At 41.7% G+C, this 27,089-nt stretch overlaps 2 protein-coding genes and 1 pseudogene across 2 annotated transcripts in view; all 3 read left to right on the forward strand.

The window, feature by feature from the left end:
- Positions 1-827: 827 nt before the first annotated feature.
- Positions 828-11,017, forward strand: LOC112080554 (ras-related protein Rab-15-like). Its single transcript, XM_024146354.2, has 7 exons — positions 828-1,038; positions 9,098-9,158; positions 9,354-9,414; positions 9,552-9,629; positions 9,803-9,892; positions 9,984-10,049; positions 10,659-11,017. Exons 1-7 carry the CDS (start codon positions 915-917, stop codon positions 10,815-10,817), a joined length of 639 nt encoding a protein of 212 aa, XP_024002122.1. The 5' UTR covers positions 828-914; the 3' UTR covers positions 10,818-11,017.
- A 1,347-nt stretch (positions 11,018-12,364) lies between these two features.
- On the forward strand, positions 12,365-13,082 carry LOC112080558 (glutathione peroxidase 2-like; annotated as a pseudogene).
- A 2,130-nt stretch (positions 13,083-15,212) lies between these two features.
- Positions 15,213-27,089, forward strand: part of LOC112080559 (signal-induced proliferation-associated 1-like protein 1) — a 60,907-nt gene continuing 49,030 nt past the window's right edge. Inside the window, exon 1 of the mRNA XM_070442627.1 lies at positions 15,213-15,461. The gene's annotated coding sequence lies outside the window, so the exon portion shown is untranslated. The remainder of the gene's footprint in view (positions 15,462-27,089) is intronic.

Below are 27,089 nucleotides of genomic sequence, written 5' to 3' on the forward strand. Positions count from 1 at the left end.
TGAAATACTGCTTGTATTTTGTTTTTAAACTTTTTACAGAGATGAAACAAATATGTAGTTTGATTCATTTGTGAAAGAGATGGGCTATTTTGTAACCACTTTATTTTCGTGGTGCGCTCATCGCTTCTCCAAGCCTTTGATCTAACCGCCCTTTTGAAAGCATGTTCGATCCTTCCCTCTGTCAGATCGGGTTGCAAATGATAGAGCCACCCACATGCATGTGAGTTCTCGCCATAGAGATCATGACTAGGAAATAACCAATTTTTGCATGGACATTGCCAGTAGGAAAAGTAAACGGGTTGGAGCCATCAGCTAATGATCAGAGAGCATTGTCTTCTTAAAATTGGTTTGCGTAGTTTGTAAATGGCTTTAAGATATGACCGCCATCTAGTGGCCACAAATTAAATACAATATTTGGTTCAACATTCCAGCATCGCAGGTGCATCAAACTAAGAAGAAACTACTACTTTAAATTAAAGATACCCTCAATGACGCTGCCCATGCTGTCACATACGCGATAATGGCACGTGTAGACCTACAACGTTGCGATTTCTATACTTATCTATGGTTCTCACTAATGGGGAATAAGGGGAAAACTCAGGGAAACAGGTGTATTCATTATGTCTTGCAACGGAAACCATTTATCGTTTAAGAACCAAATGGTACGAAACAGCGTGGGACCTACCTGAATTTGTCCAATATAAACTCGTTTGTCAAAGCTTTTCCGTTTGGACTAAACGGTTTCTGTTGCAAAACATTTAGCAGCAGACGAAACGTTTTGCAACAGAATAGGCGTAATGAATACACTCCATGAATACCTACAAGGAATGCAACTAATTTCCTCATCAGTAACTATGCTATATCCTTGGAATATGCGACAGGCATTTTTGATTTCATAGTTTGTTTTGTCCAGCATGGCAAAGCAGTACGACGTTTTGCTCAGGTTGCTGGTTTTAGGAGATTCCGGTGTTGGGAAAACGTGTTTGTTGTGCAGGTTCACGGATAACGAGTTTAATTCATCGCATATCTCTACTATTGGTAAGCTGTTGTTGATTGCAATCGGTTAGTTAGTTTGACAATTGATTCATGCAAGTTTGCCGCAAAATATGCGGCTCCCACAATAAGTGATTAATAGCAAGTAATTCTATACGAAAAGATGGAATGGACTTTCTTGTAGATTTATCATGCGATGCTTCACAAATCTTTGTTGAGGGACATGTTTCTGAAACGCTACTACGCCGTAGTCCTAACTGTATCAAAGGTTGTCTTTTAGTGCTACAAACTTAAACCGAGAATGTTTCACCGAGTGAGAACCTACTACAAATCTTTGAACCTGGTGATTGTTTTCTCAGTTTCCATGTTCAACATGTAATTCCCCCTGGGCCCTGGCTATGGACAGTTTGTTTAGACACCCCAGTGAGCCCACTGTGGACAGTGGAAGGGCTTAAAATGAGTAGGGCCTTGGTCACCATTTTTTCAGAATCTGAGCGTGAAATACGTACACACTGGTCAATAACATGTAGTCTCAGCAGTCCCATTACAAGACAGAATGTTGAACGAACTCATTTTCAACTTAGTTTATCTGTTGTCCGCGGATTTTGTCCTTATGTCGGAGGTAATCTGATACAAAATGTCAGTGTTATCAACCCGACCTAAAGTATTCTTGTCTATATTTCTGGTTTTAATTTTCAATACTGATGCAATTCGCACATGACAAAACACTTTCGCAATATAGCCTTTACTGAATAGCAAACACGTCCAGCTAATTGCGAGGATAAACGTGCTTCAGTCCACTATACACGGTTAGTGTGTTGTGAATCACATGCAATGCTTCAACAGATTGAAAATATGAGCGAGAGGCTAGCGCCGCCTCAAAGTCGGGTAAACAACACTTTCCTGTGGATACCCTATATCCACCTAACCACCAAAAGGACCAGTAGCATGTACAATAGTGATCGGTCATTGGCAACAAACATATCTTTTTGAACGGATTTGTTTAGTGAAGGTCGTTAATAGGGGTGAAACGGTTACCGGTTTCACGGTTTTAGTATTACCGTTTTAATTATCATTAAAACCGTTTTTGATTACCGTGGTTTGAAAAAACTCAACCAAAGTTAACCTACGCCTGCTTCAGACTGTTGCTTTGTGGGTTTTGTTTTGTGTAAAAACATTGCGGAAGGCAGTGACAGTGCTGGGGAGATTTTTCTGCCTTCTAAGAGGACCAACTCTGAAGTGTGGTCGTACTTTGGGTTTTATGAGAGTGCTGAGGGAAACTCAATCGAAGATGGTCACCCTTTCTGCAGGACCTGCAACAACAAAAATTCGCTGCGAAAGGGGGCAACACTTCAAATCTCTTGTCATCTTTGTGACCCCCACCCGCTACTTTAAAGTGACACTACAGTTGTTCTGCTGCTGTATGCATTGTGTGTCTACAGACTCTATTCGCCCATTGCACACGATAACACGTTATGTGGTTCAGTCACCCAACCAACATATTTTGTTCATTTAAAATCCGTCAGTCGTCGAATTGGTTGTAAAAGTGTTCCAACAGGAGAAACACGATAGACTCCTATACAAGACTCCTGTATTTATGTCAATTGTTGGGCTCATTGCATTTACTATCACTGTCTAAAGATGCATTTGTTTTTGTCAATTGTACATGGGGTCATTGCATATACTCAAATGCAACACAGAAGATGGACTGTATGTACAGTCGTGGCCAAAAGTTGAGTGACAAATATAAATTTTCACAGTTTGCTGCTTCAGTGTCTAGATATTTTTGTCTGATGTTACTATGGAATACTGAAGTATAATTACAAGCATTACAAGTGTCAAAGGCTTTTATTGACAATTACAGAAAGTTGATGCAAAGAGTCAATATTTGCAGTTTGACCCTTCTTTTTCAAGACCTCTGCAATCTGCCCTGGCATGCTGTCAATTAACTTCTGGGCCACATCCTGATTGATGGCAGCCCATTCTTGCATAATCAATGCTTGGAGTTTGTCTGAATTTTGGGGTTTTTGTTTGTCCACCCGCCTCTTGAGGATTGACCACAAGTTCTCAATGGGATTAAGGTCTGGGGAGTTTCCTGGCCATGGACCTAAAATATTGATGTTTGTTCCCTGAGCCACTTATTTATCACTTTTGCCTTATGGCAAGGTGCTCCGTCATGCTGGAAAAGGCATTGTTCGTCACCAAACTGTTCCTGGATGGTTGGGAGAAGTTGCTCTCGGAGGATGTGTTGGTACCATTCTTTATTCATGGCTGTGTTCTTAGGCAAAATTGTGAGTGAGCCCACTCCCTTGGCTGAGAAGCAACCCCACACATGAATGGTCTCAGGATGCTTTACTGTTGGCATGACACAGGACTGATGGTAGCGCTCACCTTGTCTTAGGCAAGTTTTTTCCGGATGCCCCAAACAATCGGAAAGGATTCATCCGAGGAAAATGACTTTACCCCAGTCCTCCTCAATCCCTGTACCTTTTGCAGAATATCAGTCTGTCCCTGATGTTTCCTGGAGAGAAGTGGCTTCTTTGCTGCCCTTCTTGACACCAGTCCATCCTCCAAAAGTCTTCGGCTCACTGTGTGTGCAGATGCACTCACACCTGCCTGCTGCCATTCCTGAGCAAGCTCTTTACTGATGGTGCCCCGATCCTGCAGCTGAATCAACTTAAAGGAGACGGTCCTGGCGCTTGCTGGACTTTCTTGGGTGCCCTGAAGCCTTCTTCACAACAATTGAACCGCTCTCCTTGAAGTTCTTGATGATCCGATAAATTGTTGATTTAGGTGCAATCTTACTGGCAGCAATATCCTTGCCTGTGAAGCCTTTTTTGTGCAAAGCAAGGATGACTGCACGCGTTTCCTTGCAAGTAACCATGGTTGACAGAGGAAGAACAATGATTCCAAGCACCACCCTCCTTTTGAAGCTTCCAGTCTGTTATTCAAACTCAATCAGCATGACAGTGATCTCCATCCTTGTCCTCGTCAACACTCACACCTGTGTTAACGAGAGAATCACTGACATGATGTCAGCGGTCCTTTTGTGGCAGGGCTGAAATGCAGTGGAAATGTTTTTTGGGGATTCAGTTCATTTGCATGGTAAAGAGGGACTTTGCAATTAATTGCAATTCATCTGATCACTCTTCATAATATTCTGGAGTATATGCAAGTTGCCATCATATAAACTGAGGCAGCAGACTTTGAAAATTAATATTTGTGTCATTCTCAAAACGTTTGGCCACGACTGTATGTGTGAGCAATTATTATTATTCACAATGTAACAATGAGGGGCCATGCATCAGAGCTGCCTCACCTTGCCAGGGTTGCCAGGAAGCTTTTGTGCGTCCCAGCAACCAGCGTGCCATCAGTGTGTTCAGTGCCAGCGGGCGCATTGTCTCCCCTCGCAGATCACTACTTAAACCTGACAAAGTAAAAATGCTGACATTTTTACATTTCAATCTCAAGTGAACAAAGATGCGTACATACAGGATGTTAGGCCAGCAGCACCATATTTCTTTATGAAGGAGAGAACAGACATACAGGATGTTAGGCCAGCAGCACCTTATTTCTTTATGAAGGAGAGAACAGACATACAGGATGTTAGGCCAGCAGCACCTTATTTCTTTATGAAGGAGAGAACAGACATACAATCAGTGCTGTTCATTAGATTTGTTTAAATATTTTGTGTTATTTTAATGTCAACACCTGCACATTGGATTTGTTTACATATGGTTGTATTGTTCTTACATGCACATTGCTTTACTTGTGTTGAATTTTATATGCACATTTTGATTTGCTTACTTAAGGTTGTGTTCATTAACCTGCACTAGGGAAACTTTTACCTCATGGCCACATGGTGCCATCTTTAATGTTATTATTTAAATGTTTATGCACACAAAGTGCATTGTGCTGCTCATTTTATTTGTTTGTTGATTTTCAATAAAACTTGCTGAAATCATTTCAGCGTATCAGCACTTTTTGAAAATTTCCAGCACATTTTAACAATAGCACGGTTATCAGTATTATCACGGTAATTTTGGTCACTATAATTGTGATATGAAATTTTCATACCGTTTCATCTGTAGTTTTTTTTTTAGCTCAAAACAACGATTACTTACCTTCAAATAAGTTACACAATATTTCTCTAAAGAGGGGGAATCCTCAATGCATGAACAATAAATAGTGGGGAGAATGCGTCATTCTGGTCCATGCCCACTTTTGCATTTTTTAAAAACTTTTGTTGTTGCAGGTGATCTAATAATTTATTCAGGTAAAAATGTATTTGAAACAGCATTTTATGACAATGGTGGACTACTTTTTGGGCTTTACATTGGGTATTTGACAAGTTTCTTTGGTTCTATATATTTACTTTTTAAAGCATTTTGAACGGAGCCAGCTCAATCAAAATACTCGGAATTCCCGTCACTAATGTACAAACGGTAAAGGAAGTCTAAATATCATTTTAGTCAACATTCTGCTTTGTAGAGACTTTTCCCAGCTAGCAATGAGGAAGCAGCCCTCTTCCGATGGGCTGGAACTGATTGATTCGGCCCAGAATCTAAATGAATGACTGCCCAGAATCGGCCCAAGTACATCGGGCCGTTTCCGTCTACAGGAATTCAGCCGACTTTTCCGGCATCTTACCAGAATCCCCCCCAGAAGCTGCCCGATGCAAATTTAAATAAATGTATACAAATTACCCAATTTAGTTATGTTAAATACTACTATTATACCTGCACAAAAACATTTTGTGTTGGAGGAAACACGCTAACTGTGTCAGCGTGCATGCGCCTGGCCCACAGGAGTCGCTACAGCCCGATGGGACAAGGACATCCCGGCCGGCCAAACCCTCCCCTAACTCGGACGACGCTGGGCCAATTGTGAGTCTCCTCATGGGTCTCCCGGTCGCGGGCGGCACGGGTCTCAAACCAGCATCTGTAGCAACGCCGTTTGCACTTCGACCGCTCCGCCACTCAGGAGGCTCCATCCACAAAGGAATCAAAATACTGCACAGGACACTTAAAGAATTTCATTTAAATGTTAATAGTTTTTTTTGATCACAGAAACAATGAGAAAATAATGAAATGTTGATTTACACTGGCTGCTTTATATAATTATCAGCCCGAACCCCAAGTAATATATTTGGGCCAGATAACTCACACCGGAATCGGCCAGAGCTCAGTCCCGGCATCCTAGCCATAAGTAATACTGCCAAAGGCGGCCGAGACCCGGGCCACATAACACAGGCCGGGTCTGACCTACAGTCGAGCTTCCCGACTCAGCCGGAATCGGCCCAGATCCACTGTGCTAGCTGTGTTGCGTCTGTTTTACAGCGACTTCTTTCAGACTGTTATATCCATGGAGGAACCATGGTAAGTCTGATATTTAGAGGAACAATTAGTCATGTTATTTGCCTAAGTGGTTAGATTCAGATCTATCATCCTAATAACATTTTGTCTTGTGAAAAAAAGACATGGTTTAAATATAGGAATAACTGAAGTTTTCAGCCAACATGTGTATGCATATGCACTCATTGTACAAAACAGTAAGAACACCTGCTCTTCCCATGACAGACTGACCACACACACAGGCAAAGGTAGTGAAACATGTACAGCGTGTCAAATTTGAATGTGCTCTCTCTCTCCCATGTGTCAGTGTTGGGGCACTAATTGGGAAGGCTGCCTCCAACACTTAGAGCTGGCATTTGTTAATCAAGGTCAACAGACAATCAGAACAGTTTCAAACATTACTAGACGCACAGTTTGGATTCACCAACAACACAGAGCCGACGCAAAGACTTCACAACAGGATATGCTTCAGGTAACAGATTGGCATCATACAGTGCCTTAAAGTATTCACACCCCTTGACTTTTTCCACATTTTGTTGTGTTAGCCTGAATTTTAAAATGGATAAAATGTAGTTTTTTTTTGTCACTGCCCTACACACAATACCCCATAATGAATTATGTTTTTAGACTTTTATAAATGAATTAAAAATGAACTGCTGAAATATCTTGAGTCTAAGTATTCAACCTGTTTTGTTATGGAATGTTCAGAAGTAAAAATGTGCTTAAGTCACACAAGTTGCGATAATAGTGTTTTAACATTCTTGAATYACTACTTCATCTCTGTACCCCACTCATACAATTATCTGTAAGGTCCCTCAGTTGAACAACTACTGGTTGGGGGGTGGAGCAGACATTGAATATCCCTTTGAGCATGGTGAAGTTATTAATTACACTTTGGATGGTATAACAATGCACACAGTCACTACAAAGTTACAGGTGTCCTTCCTAACTCCGTTGCCGGAGAGGATGGAAACTGCTCAGGGATTTCACCATGAGACCAATGGTGACTTTAAAACAGTTACAGAGTTTAATGGCTGTGATAGGAGAGAACTGAGGATGGATCAACAACGTTGTACACTCTACATGTTGCATTTATATCTTTGTAAAGTGTTGGTCCCATGTTTCATGAGCTGAAATAAAAGATCCCCAAAATGTTCCATATGCCAACATTTCTCAAATTTTGTGCATAAATTAGTTTACATCCCTATTAGTAAGCATTTCTTCAAGCTAAGATAATTCATCCATGTGACATATCAAGAAACTGATGAAACAGTATGGCCATTACATAGGTGCACCTTGTGCCGGGGACAAAAGGCCACTCTAAAATGTGCCATTTTGTCACACAACACAATGTCATAGATGCCTAAAGTTGTGAGGGAGTGTGCATTTGTCATGCTGACTGCAGGAATGTCCACCAGAGCTGTTGCCAGATAATTGAATGTTAATTTCTCTACCGTAAGCTGCTTCCAACTTCATTTTAGAGATTTTGGCAGTATGTCCAACCGGCCTCACAAACGCAGACCACGTGTAACCACATCAGCCCAGGACCTCCATCTGGTTTCTTCACCTGCGGGATCATAAGAACAGCCACCTGAACAGTTTTTGAAACAGAAGTATTTCTGCCTGTAATAAAGCCCTTTTGTGGGGGAAAAAATCATTCTGATTGCCTTGGCTGGGTTTCTCCAGTGGGCGGGCCTGGCTCCCAAGTGTGTGGGCTTGGGCTGTGCCCCTGCCCAGTCATGTGAAATCCATATATTGGGGCCTAGTGAAAGTATTTCAATTGACTGATTTCCTTATGTACTGTAACTCAGTGAAATCTTAGAAATTGTTGCGTCTTATATTTTTGTTCAGTATAAATTTGATTTTATTTAATTTTCAATACATTTGCAAACATTTCTAAACGTGTTTAGACTGCCATTATGGGGTATTGTGTGTAGATTGGTGAGATTATTTTATTTAATCCATTTTGAATTCGGACTGTAACACAAAATGTGGAAAAAGTCAAGGGGTATGAATACTTTCTGAACGCACTGTATGATGCCAATCTGTTACCTGAAGAATATCCTGGTGTGAAGTGTTTGCCTCAGCTCTTTGTTGTTTACTGTGTTTGGCAGGTGTGGTTGTTGTGACGGTAATGTTGCAAGCAGCTGACCTTTTGCACCTGACTATTTGATGGGTTTTTACGCTTCAACTGTGAAGCTATCACTCTCTCTCACAGACACACACACACCACTAACATTTTAATGTGTATATTTTTCATGCAGAAGTCGATAGACAACCCAAGTCACGTCTTCCTTGGCCCTGCAGGAATGCACTGTAGTAAATAACAATGTCATTCCCTTTAGCAAGATGACCTCTAAAGACTGCTTGAAAGGACCTTCAACTGGGTTAAGTGGGTATCTAAGTAACCCAGTCCTCATCAGTATCCACTTCAAGTTTGTGTCACTGTTACCATTAGCCCAGGGGTACAAATGTTAACCAACTAGGGATACTTATTGACTAGTACAGGCTGTTTTGATGCACGAGTAGGATATATTGAGATTAGGCTACACTCTTTGAGGCTTCGGTAAAACTCTAGTCCGGCAATGGAAATATGAAGAATAAAGATACATGAAGGCACAAGCTCAGTAAGGAAAACCGGGGGGAGATACAGAATTCAACAAGATGGCCGATGGAGAAGATGGGTAGAAAATGCAGCCAAGAGTAATACATGTTGGTTTGCAAAACTTAATTTTGCTTACTTTTTTTAGGAGTGGATTTCAAAATGAGAACATTACAAGTAGATGGCATTAAAGTACGAGTACAAATATGGTGAGTGAAAAGATCTTCCAGACAATGATTTACCATAATACAGTAGTGATTGACACACCTATCACAAATGTGAATTTTACGTTCTGTTAAACAGTGTTTGAAATAAGCTTCGCCTGTTGATTTGAGTAAGATTATAAATATTCTGAAATGTCGTCACATCCTGTAAAACTGGGAATTGCCTCTGTCTGTGTGCAGGGATACTGCTGGCCAGGAACGATACCAGACCATCACCAGACAGTACTACAGACGGGCACAGGTGTGTTCTCTATACACCAATAATCCCTGTTCAGGAATGAATAACTACCAGTTAAAAACAGTTTACACAATATCAAGTGCCTAGTCATGTGCTCACAATTTGTCATGACAGTCCCTCCCCTCTTGATCTTTCACTAGGGAATTATCCTGGTGTATGACATCAGAAGTTCGAGCTCCTTTCAGCACATTTTGAAGTGGGCTAGTGATGTGGATGAGGTAAGGCTAATACCTACTGATAAAACACAGCCCTCTCCATTCACGCTGTCATTCTTTTTGTCCCCCTTCTCCTTTTCTCGGGGTCTCTGTGTTTGACTGACCTAGTATTTACATCGTCTCTCATTGAACTGGTGCCCAGTCGTCTATTTCTCAACCCTGTCACACTATTTCAGTTCGCCCCTGACAAGGTGCAGAGGATCCTGGTGGGGAACAAGGCTGATGAGGAGCAGATGAGGAAAGTTCCTAAAGAACAAGGAAGCAAGGTTGGTCTTTATCTGTTTGACTCAGCCATAACAACTATTTTCTTCCATACACAGTTGAACATTTTCCATCCTTAATGAGCTCTTGTTACAGCTAGCAAAAACCTATGGAATGGAATTCTTTGAGACAAGTGCCTGCACCAACTGCAACATAAATGAGGTGAGACGTAGGCCTTAATGAGTCAATATCTTGGATATTGAACAAAAATATAAATTAAACATTCCTACGATTTTTCTGCGTTACAGTTCATAGAAGGAAATCAGTCAATTGAAATGCATTCATTAGGCCCTAATTTCACATGACTGGGCAGGGGCACAGCCATGGGTGGGCATGGGAGGGCATAGGCCCACCCACTTGGGAGCCAGGCCCAGCCAATCAGAATGAGTTTTCCCCACAAAAGGGCTTCATTACGGACCGAAAACTCCTCAGTTTCATTAGCTGTCTGGGTGGCTAGTCTCAGATGATCCCGCAGGTGAAGGAGCCAAATGTGGAGCTCCTGGGCTGTCGGGTGGATGAATTATCTTGGTAATTCAAATTATCTTGGTGAAGGAGAAATGCTCACTAACAGGGATGTAAACACATTTGTGCACAATATTTGAGAGAAATAAGCTTTTTGTGCGTATGGAAATGTTTTGATATTTTACTTCAGCTCATGAAACATGGGACCAACACTACGTGTTTGCGTTTTTATATTTTTGTTTAGTATATTTATGTTATGTTGGGGAACATGAGGCAATTGTGGTGATATATTTTCTCTACATGTTCCAGTCATTCATCCGGTTGACACAGCTGGTTCTGCAGGCTCACAAGAAAGAGATGGATGCGTTCCAGGGTTCCACTAATTTATACCTAGACATGACTTCTCTTTGGGGAGAGCAGGACAAACAGGACAGTGATGCAAACTCCCCGAAGCCCTGCACATGTTAGCCGAAGGGCAAAGCTCTCAACCTGGGGGTGTTTGGCTAGAAGAATGCCCTTGGCCCTGTGACATAATGGACATTGAAATGTGAGAGTATGTTCTGTGCTTACTGAATATTGCTGTTGCTTATGCTCAGATGAATGCATTATCCTTTTTTGGCCTACTCACTGTTTTCTTCTTCATTCATAATTTCATAGTTACTTGGCTTTTTCATGTTTATTACCCTATTCTGCAACACCTAAACTGATGACACGCTGAGTTAAGTAGTCCACATGTAATAAGAACATTTGCCAGCTGAGGGGCTGTTGTCTGCAATACTCTGAAAGCTGCAACTCAGTTACTGGGTATACTTAAGCCTTCTTCTGTATAATCTGAGGCTCTTGAGTGGTCCTTTTATGAGGATAGGGTGGGCAGAGGGCAAGGCTAAATTATTAATACACAGAAATGGAATCCAAGCTAGCTGGAAGGGATAATTTACCTATGGAAGACTAACCCTTTACTCAGACAAGCATTAATGCAAAAACTCAATCTAAAACTGAAATTATGTTCAACTCAATCTTTGAGTATGTTGTGTGAATTTCACTGCTAATTCTAAGTGTTTTTTCCAGGTTGAAAAGCTGTAGCAAATGCCACACTGGTGCGCACACTATTATAAAGGGCGTACACAAAGTGCGTACACTATTATATAGCATTATAAATGGCATTTAGTGTCACTGATTGCTAACTGTTTTGGTGAAGTTTTTTAATAGCTGTGCTAGCTATAAAATGTAATATTTTGTGTGAAAAATTAAAAGTCCACGTTAATTTATTGGTGATCTTGTAGTTTTTTTTGTTGTTGTGAGATTTACTAAAGAGGAGTTGAGTGAAGCCTCGGTCCTTTGAGTTTTTAAATAGAACTAGAAGATCAAGTAGGACAGTAGGACAAAACAAATCATATACTGGGAAAGGCAGGTAATGACTTGATAAATGGCTGATGGTGAGAAACTGATATAGGCTCTAGAATTAGCATAAAGCTGAATATTGTGCCCATATCATAATACATGGTTCCCTTCCTCATTATTCTCCCAGGAAAAACAGTCATGACAAACAACTGTAAATAGCTACAACCACAGTGCATTGTATTTTACATTAGATCTCTGGTGAATGCTTTGATACTGTGGAATACATTTTTACAAGATCAGATTCACAGCCGAGTCTGACTAAAACCACTAGGTGAAGGGGTGAAGATATAAAATGGCATGTTAAATGCCTAAATGAAATTTGTATGAAACACTATTTAGTGTGCAATTAATCCTGTTATGATATTATGCTGTTTTAAAAAACCATGCAAGGTATAACCATAGGTTTGATTTAACATGACCCTCTTCATACCGATCTATGCAAGTTTACAACCTGAAATATGAGCATGTCTGTGTGTATCAGTTTTCGGCAGTTATTTGACACCTAGGTAAGGTAAAACGGTAGCATATATTTATTTGAAGTCAGATGAGCTGTGGTGGGGTTAACACAGACACACTGGTCCTCACTTCTGCCAGCATGACCTCAGTACAGGACCATGACGTTCATTGCTAAGCTCTTCTATGATCTGGAGTCCACAATGCTGGAGGGGGATTCAGTAGACTTCAATGTGTTTCCGAAGGGCGGTTGGTCCTCATTGAGAATGTGGCATCGCTCTGAGGAACAACCACACAGGACTATAGCCAGCTCAACCTGCTCCAGAGCAAGTACCCTTACCAGCTAGTGGTCCTGGGCTTCCCCTGCAATTGGTTTGGCTACCAATTCAGTATGCAACATCTTGGCCTTTTGGTTATGTGGTTCAATGAAATCCATAAAAACAAGCTAATCTAGTCAAATATTCTGTTAGCAGTATCAGTTGATTTATTTAATTATGAATGTCGGATGAGAATGTTTGTGTTTTATAGGAGAACTGTTCAGGTTCTCCCCATTTTAACTCATTGAGGTATGTGCGTCCAGTAGATGGCTACCAGCCTGGCTTCACGGCCTTTGAGAAGTGTGACGTGAATGGAACCAACACCCACCCTGTCTTCGTCTATTTGAAAGACTAACTTCCCTACCCTGATGATGATCCACACTCCCTCATCCAGGATCCTAAATTCCTCACCGGGAGTACCATCAGCAGGACAGACATCTCATGGAATTTTGAGAAATTCCTGGTTGTGCCAGAGGGAGAGCCCTTTAAACGGTACAGCAAAACATTTGAAACTATCAACATGGAGCCTGAAATCCAAAGACCGAGTCCAACCAAGACCTGAAAATAGCATTGAAATGTTTTTCTTGTGCACTACTCTTCCTGCTACACAAATGACTTCACATCTATGATGATAGAGAGGACCTATTATGGTGTCCTCCATCCTTTTGAGGTTTATTGAACGAGGGTAATATTCTTAAAACCTATGGGAATATTATCTGAAGCCTTGTAAAGCTCAAGTGTTGTCGGTCATGCTGCGGTAGTTTGTCTTACTCATCATGTAATGAAAAGATGGAAAGCATCAGCTATATTTTGGTTGCTCCTCTAACATATACTCCCCTATGTATTTATTTGGAAAGTGAAGATAATGTTTAATTTGGCGCTATACTCCAGCATTTTGGATTTGAGATTAAATGTTTTGTGAGGCGACCGCACAGAATGTGACCTTTTTATTTGGGGATATTTTCATACTTATCTGTTTTACCATTTAGAAATGAATGCACTTTATTTATCTACTTCCCACATTTTTAAAGGTGTCAAGTTTGTGACTATACAAACTTGTTGGTTGTATTTGCAGTTTGTTTTGGTTGTTTCCTATTATTTTGTGCCCAATAGAAATGAATGGTAAATGTGTTGTCATTTTGAAGTCACTTTTTTTGCAAATAAATGTTATTCTTATTTCTGAAATTACTTTGACATTAAAATGTTTTGAGCATTACACATTTGATTTAGTAGCCTACTAGTCTATACAGTAAGTTCATTCCCCCCAAACATGCTAACCTCTTACCATTACACACCTCCCTACTATTGGTATCAAATTTGATTTTGATTTGCGCCGATTACAACAGGTTCACCTTACCGTGAATTGCTTAGTTACAAGCCCTTAACCAACAATGCAGGTCATGATATGACATGCCTGTGTAACTTTCTCATTCATCATTATTCACAATGCTTTCATGATTATGCGTAATCATGGTACATTAATATTCTATTCCTATTTATAATAAGTGACTGACTTAGTGAACCCTTTCCTCGCTCTATTCCCATGCTGGCCAGCAGGTGATGCCACTGACTCATTGAGGAAAAAATAACATTGTCAAAATTGGCATATAATTGTAGTTGGAATGAAGTTATTGTATTCTACTTTTATTACCCAAAAAGTGTCTTATTGTTCCACTATACAGCATGTGTAGTAATCATGTTATAATTGAACATTGTCTAGTTTCACATGACATGTTATTTAAAAAATTTAAAGACCTTTTGTGTTGCAGAGTAGGAATAATATATTAGTAGGACAGGTGTTGTATATCGTGTCAGAAAGGTACTTCCAGGTAATTCCCCTGCACTGAACCACCCTCATGATGACAGAGGCTGGCCTGCTATAATAGATTCTGTTTCTGTGTCTACAGGCATTAGCATATGTAATAGTGACAAAACTCAACATACGTAATGGTGCCAAGTTTCTCAACATCACACCCACTGCATTATTGCAGTCCCCTTGTCTACCCTGTCCATCCTGTGTTCTCACTGAACACTAGAATACCTCCAGTCATTCTTCTGATCCCCATTGTTTTAGTTCCAATAAATGGGAAGTTTTGGCAGAGCCACCCAGCAGTAGAGGAAAAGACGGAGCATTGCATGTCTTCTCAAATAGTCCCATCTACTGCTGACTGAGAGACAGTGCTGCTGAGTAATGCCCTAATGTAATTTATGTTATGAAAGTCCCTGGAGAGATCTGTGACAACAGTGAAAGGTTAGGCTACTCTTCTCCGAGAGGTAGCTATGCATTTTCTCTAAAGCCTGTGTTTTTTTGCAAGTAGAATGAGTGCCTTGACTAATGCAATACTGTAGCTCAGTCCAGAAACAACCCATAGCCCCTATACCCCCATAGCCAAAATGTACAATAACTCTAGGATAAGAAGCCTATAACTTGTTATGGGAAACAGAAAGCTCATATGACACAGAAATTATTGATTGCATTTAATCATATCACATTGACTGATTTGCACAGTATTGCAGTTGAGTTCACATGCTCTATCCTAGATAGGGGTTTTCTTTTCGAAGGGCCAATTCAAGAGAGCTACTGCAGAAACACAACCAGGTGAGCAGAAATGGATTTGTTACCACAGTAACGTTTGCTTTATAGTATGAAGTCCTCTCGCGAGATTCCAGTACAGTGAGGGAGGGTGGTTGGTATGATCTCATCTCTACAGCAGCTGCATAGTGCAGCGAAGCAAACCCGTAACTTTGTATCAAACTTCTACATATCTGACGAAGGCAACCGGATCATTGGGATTTTAACCGAAACGGAAACAACTGTTTAAAGCAATATACATAACGGTGTTGCTGCATTTTTACACTGACGGGTCTTGAAAAACAAAAGGGGAAAAACGCTTAGTATTGTGTTCATGCCATCCAATGGTTGACGGGAAGAGGAGAAAAGGTGAGTCGGGAAACATGCGTTTTAACGTTGGGGAACGATCCATGTCATGTGCATGATGTTTTTAGGTACATGATCGCAAGCAACATCAGGATAGTCTCCTCAACCAATAAACAGTTTAAACAGCTACATCTGACCGATTAGTATGTGTTCTATAGTAGCCTAAGTAGCCTATATTAGAGTGCGCAATCTGAGTATTTTCTTTCCCGAAATTAGGAGGGAACCAGAAAGGTTGCTTTGTGGGTTCAGAACGCGCACTCTGCGGGTGCCTGGAGTGGAAACTGTCAATTTTGTTCAACGCAATCCGCAATTATATCACGTTCGTCAAAGACGATGTGCATTGTTTCGGGTGCAACTTGAGTTTGGTGATTTCCAGGTGGCATCGAGCAAACGGGCTTGTTGTAATAGCGCTGTAATAGGTGTGTAATGCTGCAGCTTTCTGTGTGGTCCCCTCCTTTAGCAAGCTATATGCTATAGCCTACATCATTTTCTACCATTCATATAGTTAGTTCGGGCCTCTACAAGTGGTGGGTTAATGTTGCTGAAGGGTTAATGTTGATGTTCCTTTGTAAGTGACAGACCACCACTATCAACCCAAATGGTTAAACAAACTATTGGGCATAACACATTTGATTTAGTATAGTAGGCTACGTGGTGAAGCAGCTTGATGGATCTTGCTATTAGCAAGGCAACAACCATTGATGTGGTTTGGACTGTCACAAGGGATAACACTATTGTCTATTTGGTACAAAAACTGTACAGTATTGCTCAACACTGTGCACTTAGGAGAAACCCCTTCAAATTAGTAGATTCAGCTATTTCAACCACACCCGTTGCTGACAGGTGTATACATTCCGGCAAACAACCATGCAATCTCTATAGACACACATTGGCTGTAGAATGGCCTTACTGAAGAGCTTAGTGACTTTCAATGTGGCACTGTCATAGGATGCCAACTTTCCAACAAGTCAGTTCATCAAATTTCTGCCCTGTAAATGATGTTATTGTGAAGTGGAAACGTCTAGGAGCAACAACGGCTCAGCCACGAAATGGTAGGCCACACACGCTCACAGAACAGGACCACCAAGTACTGAAGTACGTAAAAATCGTCTGTCCTCAGTTGCAATACTCACTACTGAGTTCCAAACTGCCTCTGGAAGTAACGTCAGCACAAGAACTGTTCATCGGGAGCTTCATGAAATGGTTTTCCATGGCCGAGCAGCTGCACACAAGCTTAAGATCACCCTGCGCAATGCCCAGCGCCGGCTGGAGTGGTGTAAAGCTTGCCGCCATTGGACTCTGGTGCAGTGGAAACATGTTCTCTGGAGTGATTTATCACTCTTTACCATCTGGCAACCCCAATGCATAGTGTCAACTGTAAAGTTTGGTGGAGGAGGAATAATGGTCTGGGGCTGTTTATCATTGTTCGGGCTAGGCCCCTTAGTTCCAGTGAAGGGAAATCTTAACGCTACAGCATACAATGACATTCTGCTTCCAACTTTGTGGCAACAGTTTGGGGGAAGGCCCTTTCCTATTTCAGCATGACAAAGCCCACGTGCCCAAAGCGAGGTCCATACAGAAATGGTTTGTTGAGATCGGTGTGGAAGAACTTGACTGCCCTGCACAGAGCCCTGACCTCAACCACATAGAATACCTTTGGGATGAATTGGAACGCTGACTGCGAGCCAGGCCTAATTACCCAACATCAGAGCCCGAGCTCACTACCCGCAGCAGTGTTCCAACGTCTAGTGAAAAGCCTTCCCAGAAGAGTGGAGGCTGTTATAGCAGCAAAGGGGGACTAACTCCATATTAATGCCCATGATTTTGGAATGAGATGTTCAGCAAGTGTCCACATATTTTTGGTCATGTAGTTTATTTTTGTGTGCAACCTGTGAGACATGGTAGTAATTACACTGAACAAAAATATAACCGCAACATGTAAAGTGTTGGTCCCATGTTTTATGAGCTGAAATAGGTCCCAGAAATGTTCCATATGTACAAGAAACGTATTTCTCTCAAATTGTGCACAAATTTGTTGACATCCCTGTTAGTGAGAATTTTTCATTTGCCAAGATAATCCATCCACCTGACAGGTGCGGCATATCAAGAAGCTGAATAAACAGCATGATCATTACACAGGTGCACCTTGTGCTGGGGACAATAAAAGGCCACTCTAAAATGTGTAGTTTTGTCATACAACACAATGCCACAGATGTCTCAAGTTTTGACTGAGCATGCAATTGGCATGCTGACTGCAGGAATGTCCACCAGCTATTGCCAGAGAATTGAGTGTTCATTTCGCTACCATAAACCGGTTGGTTTTCTGATCCACGCCACTACCTTTTTTTAAAGGTATCTGTGACCAACAGATGCATATCTGTATTCCAGTCATGTGACATCCATATATTAGGGCCTCATTTATTTATTTAAATTGGCTGATCTCCTTATATGAACTGTAACTCAGTAAAATCTTAAAATTGTTGTGTGTTGCGTTTATTTTTTTGTTCAGTGTACTTAGTTTCAGGGGCAATTCAAATGCCTCACTGACCAAGTAATAGCCTATTGAATTACATAACGCTATTGGTTGAAACTTTATAAGGCAGGCAATGTTTTGGCATTGAATGAGCCCTACAGTGGCAAATCTGGATTCACTTGGACACAGGATTTGAATTAGACCTCTATGACCGGCTGTTACTGACAGTTCCAGTAGCTGTCAGAAGGAGTCCAAATAGAGTATATTTAGCACTCATTCACTGTTTGCTCTTTTTTTGTATATCTTTGCATTTGTACTTGCTGTCCTATGCAGATAAGAGCTTCAGTGTTTAATTACCCCCTAATATTCCATCTGTATTGGTGTATGCTATTCTGTGGAAACCTGCTTGGTTATGGTGGATGTGTCAGATAGGGGGAGGAAAGAATATTGAGTTGCATAGTTGGCAAAATATTAGCATTCTTCATAAACTTGACTGACTGATGACTGGGATAACATCAGTCAGGTCCATAGTCATAACAATTGAAGACCTCTGTTTTGCCGTTTAATACATATTTTCTTTACACCATTACTCTCATATTTAGTCTGATATTGTTTTGCTGAAGCCATCATGCAAACTGGACCAGTGCCTCCTATTATGGAGTTTTCACTTTAAATCAATCCAGTGCTGACACTACTATGGGAAAAAGTATCTTTCTATTTTAATCATCATTGATGGGCAAACCAGTCTCTACTTTGTGCTATAGACAAAAATATCCTTCATGGTTATCATAAGACAATAGTATAGGCTACTATTTTGTTGCCTTACACCCTGGAATTAAAATAGATTTTTGGGGGGTTTGTATCATTTGATTTACACAACATGTCTACCACTTTGAAGATGCTAAATATTTTCTATTGTGAAACAAACAACAAATAAGACAAAAAAGAAAACTTGAGTGTGCATATCTATTCACCTCCCCAAAAACAATACTTTGTAGAGCCACCTTTTGCAGCAATTACAGCTGCAAGTCTCATGGGGTATGTCTCTATTAGCTTGGCACATATAGCCACTGGGATTTTTGCCCATTCTTCAAGGCAAAACTGCTCCAGCTCCTTCAAGTTGGATGGGTTCCGCTAGTGTACAGCAATCTTTAAGTCATACCACAGATTCTRAATTGGATTGAGGTCTGGGCTTTGACTAGGCCATTCCAAGACATTTAAATGGTTCCCCTTAAACCACTCAAGTGTTGCTTTAGCAGTATGCTTAGGGTCATTGTCCTGCTGGAAGGTGAACCTCCGTCCCAGTCTCAAATCTCTGGAAGACTGAAACAGGTTTCCCTCAAGAATTTCCCTGTATTTTGCGCCATCTATCATTCCTTCAATTCTAACCAGTTTCCCAGTCCCTGCAGATGATGCTGCCACCACCATACTTCACTGTGGGGATGGTGTTCTCGGGGTAATGAGAGGTGTTGGGTTTGTGCCAGACATAGCGTTTTCCCTGATGGCCAAAAAGCTAAATTTTAGTCTCATCGGACCAGAGTACCTTCTTCCATATGTTTGGGGAGTCTCCCACATTCCTTTTGGCGAACACCTAACATGTTTGCTTATTTGTTTCTGGCCACTTCCGTAAATCCCAGCTCTGTGGAGTGTACGGCTTAAAGTGGTTCTATGGACAGATAATCCAATCTCAGCTGTGGAGCTTTGCAGCTCCTTCAGGGTTATCTTTGGTCTATTTGTTGCCTCTCTGATTAATGCCCTCCTTGCCTGGTCCGTGAGTTTTGGTGGGCTGCCCTCTCTTGGCAGGTTTGTTGTGGTGCCATATTCTTTCCATTTTTTAATAACGGATTTTATGGTGCTCTGTTCAAAGTTTCAGATATTTTTTTATAACCCAACCCTGATCTGTACTTCTCCACAACTTTGTCCCTGACCTGTTTGGAGAGCTCCTTGGTCTTCATAGTGCCGCTTGCTTGGTGGTGCCCCTTGCTTAGTGGTATTGCAGACTCTGGGGCCTTTCAGAACAGGTGTATATATATACTCAGATCATGTGATACTTAGATTGTACACCGGTGGACTTTATTTAACTAATTATGTGACTTCTGAAGGTAATTGGTTGCACCAGATCTTATTTAGGGGCTTCATAGCAAAGGGGGTGAATACATATGTACGCACCACTTTTACGTTTTTTATCTTTTTTGAAACAAGTAATTATTTTAATTTCACTTCACCAATTTGGACTATTTTGTGTTTGTCCATTACATGAAATCCAAATTAAAATTACAGGTTGTAATGCAACAAAATAGGAAAAACGCCAAGGGGGGTGAATACTTTTGCAAGGTGAAAGAGATTTGCGTCAGTTCAAATCTGGTATCAGGACAAAATGTGATTCCTTCATAAATGGTAAATGCAATTTTCGTATATACGGGTTCACTGTATCTCCGCGCAGGGTAGAACAGGGAACTGGCAGGAAGTACGTAAACAGCTGTTCTTATACCGTGATGACGTAGTTCCAACGCGTCTGTTGGCCTATCACAGTAGAGGCTGAGCGCGTTTTAGACTTTGCCTAGCCTATGCTGGCACCCGGACTTGTCCAAGTCCCTTAGTGCTCTCTTCTGTCCACATCTGGTTGTTGGGTAGATTAGATCCGTCTTGTGTCTGTCGATTCTACACTGAAACAGTTCCTAATATGGTATTGTCCAGTGCCCTACCCTCCCTGGTTGGCTTAGAGATATGCACCCCTCCCCTCTCCAGATTGACCACAGCTTTTATGGCCTGTCACTCAATGTTGGTCAGTCTTTACACACCTACACATCTGTATTGTTTGTGTGTGTGTGTGTAACAAAACAATATTCATCTTCAAACAATATGCTAGCGGGCTATAGTGCATAAACATAAATCCTAACAAAGGGACTGTATATGCAGCTCACATCTCATCACCAGAGTATGATGACTGTAGGTCATTACTAAGACTCTAAGAACAGGTCAGTCATGAGGAGCATGACATCCAGCCACAGTATACGGCAGACTACAGTGAGGGACAGTAGCCAACAGCAGGATCAGGGAGGTGGACTCCAGGGCAGGCTCTCCAGGGCAGGTACGATTTTGAGCATTGTTCAGGTTTATAAAGTGCCTTTCTGGAATGTGTTTGCTACAATTCTGAGTAGCCATCGTGAAATACTAACACTAACTGTTTGCTTTGTTGTTCATAAGAGTAAGCCTACACTCTACCAAAAATGGGTTCCAAAACAGTTCTCTGGCTGTCCCCATAGGATAACCCTTTTTGGTTCCAGGTAGAACCCATTTTGGTTCCAGGTAGAACCCTACATGGAATCCAAAAGGGGTTCTACCTGTAACCAAAAAGGGTTCTTCTATGTGGACAGCTGAAGAACCCTTTAATAGCAACTTTTTGACATTAAGTGATAATGCCAGAGAAGGCAGTGTTTGGAGGATATATTGGAACAGTTGTCCGAACACCGGCTTCAAGGGCATTATCACTTTTATGCAACGGGTTGCCAACATATTCAAATAATGATTGACATATTGTAATTTACTTTATTTTGATACATGTATTAATACTATTTAATTCTTCCAAAAGATATACTGTAGTTCTGATTAGAGGTCGACCGATTATGATTTTTCAACGCCGATACCGATTATCGGAGGACCAAAAAAGCTGATACCGATTAATCGGCTGATTTGTTTATTTATTTGTAATAATAACAATTACAACAATACTGAATGAACACTTATTTTAACTTAATATAATACATCAATAATATCAATTTAGCCTCAAATAAATAATGAAACATGTTCAATTTGGTTTAAATAATGCAAAAACAAAGTGTTGGAGAAGAAAGTAAAAGTGCAATATGTGCCATGTAAGAAAGCTAACGTTTAAGTTCCTTGCTCAGAACATGAGAACATATGAAAGCTGGTGGTTCCTTTTAACATGAATCTTCAATATTACCAGGTAATACGTTTTAGGTTGTAGATATTATAGGAATATTTCTCTCTATACCATTTGTATTTCATATACCTTTGACTATTGGATGTTCTTATAGGCACTTTAGTATTGCCAGTGTAACAGTATAGCTTCCGTCCCGCTCCTCGCCCCTACCTGGGCTCGAACCAGGAACACATCGACAACAGCCACCCTCGAAGCATCGTTACCCATCGCTCCACAAATGCCACGGCCCTTGCAGAGCAAGGGGAACAACTACTTCAAGGTCTCAGAGCGAGTGACGTCACCGATTGAAACACTATTAGCGCGCACCCCGCTAACTAGCTAGCCATTTCACATCGGTTACACCAGCTTAATCTTGGATAAACAGCTCAATGCTTGAAGCACAGCGAAGAGCTGCTGGCAAATGCATGAAAGTGCTGTTTGAATGAATGCTTACGAGCCTGCTGCTGCCTACCACCGCTCAGTCAGACTGCTCTATCAAATGTCAAATCATAGACTTAATTATAACACAGAAATACGAGCCTTAGGTCATTAACATGGTCAAATCCGGAAACTATCATTTCGAAAACAAAACGTTTATTCTTTCAGAGAAATACGGAACCGTTCCGTATTTTATCTAACGGGTGGCATCCCTAAGTCTAAATATTGCTGTTACATTGTACAACCTTCAATGTTATGTCATAATTATGTACAATTCTGGCAAATTAATTACAGTCTTTGTTAGGAATAAATGACCAGGCAGCCCAAACTGCTGCATATACCCTGACTGCTTGCACGGAACGCAAGATATATATGCACGGAACGCAATAAATTCATATTAACTAAATATGCAGGTTTAAAAATACACTGCTCAAAAAAATAAAGGAACACTAAAATAACACATCCTAGATCTGAATGAATGAAATATTCTTATTAAATACTTTTTTCTTTACATAGTTGAATGTGCTGACAACAAAATCACACAAAAATGATCAATGGAAATCAAATTTATCAACCATGGAGGTCTGGATTTGGAGTCACACTCAAAATTAAAGTGGAAAACCACACTACAGGCTGATCCAACTTTGATGTAATGTCCTTAAAACAAGTCAAATGAGGCTCAGTAGTGTGTGTGGCCTCCACGTGCCTGTATGACCTCCCTACAACGCTGGGCATGCTCCTGATGAGGTGGCGGATGGTCTCCTGAGGGATCTCCTCCCAGACCGGACTAAAGCATCCGCCAACTCCTGGACAGTCTGTGGTGCAACGTGGCGTTGGTGGATGGAGCGAGACATGATGTCCCAGATGTGCTCAATTGGATTCAGGTCTGGGGAACGGGCGGGCCAGTCCATAGCATCAATGCCTTCCTCTTGCAGGAACTGCTGACACACTCCAGCCACATGAGGTCTAGCATTGTCTTGCATTAGGAGGAACCCAGGGCCAACCGCACCAGCATATGGTATCACAAGGGGTCTGAGGATCTCATCTCGGTACCTAATGGCAGTCAGGCTACCTCTGGCGAAGCACATGGAGGGCTGTGCGGCCCCCCAAAGAAATGCCACCCCACACCATGACTGACCCACCGCCAAACCGGTCATGCTGGAGAATGTTGCAGGCAGCAGAACGTTCTCCACGGCGTCTCCAGACTCTGTCACGTCTGTCACATGTGCTCAGTGTGAACCTGCTTTCATCTGTGAAGAGCACAGGGCGCCAGTGGCGAATTTGCCAATCTTGGTGTTCTCTGGTAAATGTCAAACGTCCTACACGGTGTTAGGCTGTAAGCACACCCCCACCTGTGGACGTCGGGACCTCATACCACCCTCATGGAGTCTGTTTCTGACCGTTTGAGCAGACAATGCACATTTGTGGCCTGGAGGTCATTTTGCAGGGCTCTGGCAGTGCTCCTCCTGCTCCTCCTTGCACAAAGGCGGAGGTAGCGGTCCTGCTGCTGGGTTGTTGCCCTCCTACGGCCTCCTCCACATCTCCTTATGTACTGGCCTGTCTCCTGGTAGCGCCTCCATGCTCTGGACACTACGCTGACAGACACAGCAAACCTTCTTGCCACAGCTCGCATTGATGTGCCATCCTGGATGAGCTGCACTACCTGAGCCACTTGTGTGGGTTGTAGACTCCGTCTCATGCTACCACTAGAGTGAAACACCGCCAGCATTCAAAAGTGACCAAAACATCAGCCAGGAAGCATAGAACTGAGAAGTGGTCTGTGGTCACACCTGTAGAACCACTCCTTTATTGGGGTGTCTTGCTAATTGCCTATAATTCCACCTGTTGTCTATTCCATTTGCACAACAGCATGTGAAATTTATTGTCAATCAGTGTTGCTTCCTAGTGGACAGTTTGATTTCACAGAAGTGTGATTGACTTGGAGTTACATTGTGTTGTTTAAGTGTTCCCTTTATTTTTTTGAGCAGTGTATATACTTGTGTATTGATTTTAAAGAAAGGCATTGATGTTTATGGTTAGGTACACATTGGTGCAACGACAATGCTTTTTTCGCAATGCGCTTGTTAAATCGTCACCCGTTTGGCGAAGTAGGCTGTGATTCGATGAGAAATTAACTGGCACCGTATCGATTATATGCAGGACACGCTAGATAACTAGTAATATCACCAACCATGTGTAGTTAATTAGTGATTATGTTAAGATTGATTGTTTTTTATAAGATAAGTTTAATGCTAGCTAGCAACTTACCTTGGCTTCTTGCTGCACTCGCGTAACAGGTAGTCAGCCTGCCATGCAGGCTCCTTGTAGAGTGCAATGTAAGCAGGTGGTTAGAGCATTGGACTAGTAACCGGAAGGTTGCAAGATCAAATCCCTGAGCTGACAAGGTTAAACATCTGTCCGTTCTACCCTGAACAAGGCAGTTAACCCACCGTTCCTAGGCCGTCATTGAAAATAAGAATGTGTTCTTAACTGACTTGCCTAGTTAAATAAAGGTTAAAAAAAAAAATGGCCACAATTGGTGTCCAAAAATGCTGATTACCGATTGTTATGAAAACTTGCAATCGGCCCTAATTAAATCGGCCATTCCGATTAATCAGTCGACCTCTAGTCCTGATACAAATCTAGGGTTGCTACCCAAGCCGGCTGGTTATTCTATCAGTTCGGTTGCCAGAGACCTATGGATGCAACCCGGTTGTTCGTTCTAAACGTTCCATTGCCATACTGGCTGGCAGCGTTTGTTACGGATAGATTGTCAATCATACAATTAAGTTGTCTGTGTTATTTCGTTCTCACCGTTACTTTGTCACTGTTATAATTTGCGTGAGTTGTGTTACGGGTCCCATTACCATCCCCCCCAGACTGTCGGGCCAAAGAGATTCGTAACATAAGCCCTCCTGGCATCACCACTGTATGTATAAAGATGATGATTGTCACCTGTGAGTAGGGGAGAAGGAGAGAAAAATAAATACACAGGATACACATAGCATACCTGTATCCGTAACACTCCCACCCTTAAAAGAGCAACCCTAGGGGGGATTGCGAACACAAAACATACAAACATCATTATTCTCACACACGAGACAAAGCATCTGCCAATACACATAATTGTCAACAGAAACTGGTTACTCGATTTTATCTTCGGTAATGGTCCAACACAATCAACCACCACATGTTCAAATGGTTCACCTATGACAGGTATTGGACAAAGAGGAGCGGGAGGAATAACCTGATTTGGTTTTCCTGTTATCTGACACGTGTGGCATGTCCGACAGAACTGAGCCACATCTTGTTTTAAACCCGGCCAAAAGAAATGGCGAAGGATCCGATCATAAGTTTTTGTGATTCCTAAATGACCGGACCACTGGTGATCATGAGCAAGGGATAACACATTTTGTCGAAAGGCTGTAGGAATCACTATTTGGTAAACAGCATTCCAATCTCCGCCCGCGTCATCATGGGATGTCCATTTACGCATGAGGAGATTACCATCAATGAAGTAAGCCACGTTCTTCTTCTTTACATCTTCCAATGAGACAACACTAGAAAAACATTTAGCAAGCTTGTTGTCAACCTTTTGGTTAGCGATCAGCTGCTCACGAGTGACTGGTAACTGTATTGCATCAGCAATAAGTTCAACATTCTTCGCTTATTTCCTGGGCTGTTTGTCAGAGGTGATCAGCTTCCCAGAGGTAGCACACAACCCATCCTCTTGATCATCCTCTTTGAACAGAATAGTGTTCGACAAATCTATCACGTCACCCTCTTGTCGTGCCTGAGCACGAGTGACAGCACAAGCGGGGAACACATGTGGATAACTCTGTGCCAGCTCATTGGAGAGAGAGTGGTCACTTTTATCCATTACTTCCAAAACGGGTACTACCTTTCCTCCGGCAATATCGTTACCCATTATAAAGGTCACACCTTTTACTGGCAACATAGGACGTACCCCCACTCTGAATATTCCACTGATTAACTCAGAGTGTACTTTCGCCAAGTGCAATGGCACTGGGACAAAACCCATTTCAATACCCTGAACTAACACACTGGAACCACAGTATGTATCGTCGGATAAGGGCAACACATCAGACAATATAAACGACTGCGCCGCACCAGTATCTCTAAGGATTTTAACCGGACGCTGAGACGCTTCGTCATTCGTTAGGGACACAAACCCCTCGAAAATGAACGGTTCATAACTACGGTTGGGGACTGGGTCTTTCAAACAGTTACCCTGAGGCACCTGTTTCGTTTCAGACCTCACAACCGTACGAATTAGACCAACACCTGTTGGTGACTTGGCACGAAGAGGCATCCCTTGTTTACGTTTTAGCAGGAAGCAATCATTAATCATATGTCCCACCTTATGACAATAGAAACAGGGACGCTCATTCTTCTGGCGTGCTTGATATACTGCTGGCCGACTAGGGCTAAAAGTAGGCAACTCATTAGCTCAACTCTCAGTATGAGCCGAAAACACACTCTTGTGCGTCAACACAAACTCGTCTGCCAACACAGACGCTTCTGACAGGGAGGATACTTTCTGTTCGTTTAGGTACACTACAATGCGTTCGGGTAAGCAATTTTTAAACTCTTCCAACAAGATTTACTCCCGGAGAGAGTTAAAATCAGTTACCTTACTAGCAGCATGCCATTTATCAAACAGATTTCCCTTGTCTCTAGCAAATTCCACATAAGTCTTACTATAAGACTTCTTATGAGACCTAAATCTCTGTCGGTATGCCTCAGGCACAAGCTC

Source organism: Salvelinus sp. IW2-2015, unplaced genomic scaffold (genome assembly GCF_002910315.2).
Source record: "Salvelinus sp. IW2-2015 unplaced genomic scaffold, ASM291031v2 Un_scaffold16374, whole genome shotgun sequence".
Taxonomy (NCBI): domain Eukaryota; kingdom Metazoa; phylum Chordata; class Actinopteri; order Salmoniformes; family Salmonidae; genus Salvelinus; species Salvelinus sp. IW2-2015.